At 54.5% G+C, this 2,381-nt stretch overlaps 1 protein-coding gene across 2 annotated transcripts; it reads left to right on the forward strand.

The window, feature by feature from the left end:
* The first annotated feature begins 73 nt into the window (after nucleotides 1–73).
* On the forward strand, nucleotides 74–2,272 carry LOC107306872 (E3 ubiquitin-protein ligase TRIM9-like). 2 transcript variants are annotated; one of them, XM_015850273.2, is made up of 2 exons: nucleotides 74–532; nucleotides 1,603–2,272. In XM_015850273.2, exons 1-2 carry the CDS (start codon nucleotides 322–324, stop codon nucleotides 1,845–1,847), a joined length of 456 nt encoding a protein of 151 aa, XP_015705759.1. In that variant the 5' UTR covers nucleotides 74–321; the 3' UTR covers nucleotides 1,848–2,272. The 2 variants fall into 2 exon arrangements, with proteins under 2 accessions (XP_015705759.1, XP_015705758.1); XM_015850272.2 differs by having other exon boundaries at nucleotides 86–532; nucleotides 1,591–2,263.
* The last annotated feature ends 109 nt before the right edge of the window (nucleotides 2,273–2,381 follow it).

Raw genomic sequence — 2,381 nt, forward strand, 5'->3', positions numbered from 1 at the left:
AACCTCCCCTGTCTCAGTTTCAAACCATTCCCCCTTGTCCTATCACTGCCCACCCTCACAAACAGCCATTCCCCCTCCTGTTTATACATTCCCTTCAAGTATTGGAAAGGCTCATTGAGATCTACCCACAGTCTTTTCTTGTCCAAGCCTCATCACCTCCAAGTTACAGCAGACAGCAGCAGCAATAAGCCAGGAGCAGGCTGAGGAGTTGGATGGAGGGGAAACCAATGAAGGCAAGCGCTGGGCAGGAATGACCACCAAAACTCCAGCAATCAGGGATAGAGGTGGCAGTGTGGAAGGCACAGGGAAGGGGACAGTGACATGGGGACAAGGCTCAGCATGCAGCCCTCATTAGCTGAGGTTGCTTTCTGCCCCCAGATCTCCGACGCTCTCATCAGGAGGGTGCATTTAACCGAGGACCAGTGGGGCAAAGGGACGCTCACACCCCGCATGACCACGGACTTCGACCTGAACCTTGACAACGGCCCCCTGCTGCAGTCCATCCATCAGCTCGACTTCGTGCAGATGAAAGGTAAGGGTATTCTCTGCTCGTGCTGGCTGCTTCCGTGCAGTTCATCACAGGTCAGGGGCAGCAGAGAAGAGGTTTCCATCCATATCCACATACATAGTTTAGAAGGTCTGGGCTCAGCCTGACTTCACCAGGCCTCTGGGTCAAACTTGCTTCTGTTTCTCAGTGCTAAAACGCAGATGACAGCTTTCCTCTCACTTCCCACTGCGAGTTTTTGGGCTGGTTTTGGGAGCAGAGAACAGTCCTGTGACAGCTGTGTCCCACTGCAGCACCTGCAGATAGGGCAGGACTGGGGCCAGCTTTGCACAGTACAGGCGCACAAGTGCAGTGTGATGAGAGCTCCCAAGAGAGGGCCTTCAATACTCATTTAAGACAGTCGGCTCCCATTTTCCATCTGGGTGGCCCTGGCAGTAGTGGCAGCAGCCCCCTGGTCCCCAGGTGTCAGGGTTACTGTGGCTCAGCTCCACAAAGGGAAGCAGACGAAATGTTGCTTTTAAGCATGAATAGAGGCTATTTTTCTTGAGGGGCATCCCTCAGTCACTGCTGGCACTAACAACGTGGCTGCTGCTGCAGTGGCTGTGCCAGGAGGCCTCACTGCACTCTGCTGCAGGTCCAACCCAAGGCATGACGGAGTCACAGCAGGAGCTGCTGAGTCCATCTTTTCTCTCTTGAACATCTGTGGCTTCTCCACGTCTTGTCTGGTTCTCCACCTCTCCTCTCCCAGTGGCTCTGATCAATTGTGGGGGAAGAGGATGGAATATGAGCAGTTCACATTTGGGAGGGACACCGTGGGAGGACCCTGAGATAGCACTGCTGGGCAATGCTCAGCTCTTTGCACAGTCCTGCAATTCATGCCATAATCCTCCTGTTTAACGAGAAATCCGACCTGTTCTGCAAAGCCCAGCAGTTGTTGGTATCTATGGCTCTGGCATCACTCCTGCAGAGCTGCCTTGGCCCTGGGGCAGTGGGTGCATCCTCCATCCTCCAGCTGCACACGCACAGCTCTGCCCTGCTCCTCCCCAGTGGTGCTAGCAGCCAGGGTCACCCTAATTTGTGTTTAGTTTCCTCTCCAGTGCCGGCCCCCCCAATCCTGCAGCTGGAGGAGTGCTGCACCCACAACAACAGTGCCACGCTGTCCTGGAAGCAGCCCCCCTTGTCGACGGTGCAGGTGGAAGGCTACATCCTGGAGCTCGATGATGGCAATGGAGGGCAGTTCAGGGTAAGTGCTGGGGGCACAGAGCCGGCCCTATGGCACAGCACGGCCATAAAGCATCCAGCCAGCTGCCCAAGTCCTTGCAAGCGCTCTCCTGCGCTGTAACAGTGAGACTTGCCCAAGGAAACTGATGGTGCAGACAAGCCATGGGCTTTTTGGTGGCTGAGGTTACTTGAAGGGGTAGAAATACCTTTCCAGAGACCAATATGACTTGCAAATGTGAAAGACTACTTTGAAGCTCCGTCTTTTTTAGCTTGCTAAATATTTCCTGCAAGGTATGCTAATTGCCATGAAAGTCTCCTAGCTTGCCAGCTGCCAGCAAACAGAGGTGTTCAAGGCCGGAGGGCTTTTAAATTGCTGTAATTACACAATTAAAATATGATATTGCTCTGATCCAACACGCTGAGAATTACCCAGCTGTGCTCCCATCCACTGCGAGTGGGCGCAGCGACTGCCCATTGTGTTTCCTGAGTACATCCCTGAGAAACTCAGCTGGGCAGGAGGCAGAGCAGTGAGGGCAGGAACCATCACCCAGAGGGTGGTGACGCACTGGAACAGGTTGCCCAAGGAGGCTGTGGATGCCCCATCCCTGCAGGCATTCAAGGCCAGGCTGGATGTGGCTCTGGGCAGCCTGGGCTG

The sequence above is a fragment of the Coturnix japonica genome (genome assembly GCF_001577835.2).
Source record: "Coturnix japonica isolate 7356 chromosome 5 unlocalized genomic scaffold, Coturnix japonica 2.1 chr5random1764, whole genome shotgun sequence".
Classification (NCBI taxonomy): Eukaryota; Metazoa; Chordata; class Aves; order Galliformes; family Phasianidae; genus Coturnix; species Coturnix japonica.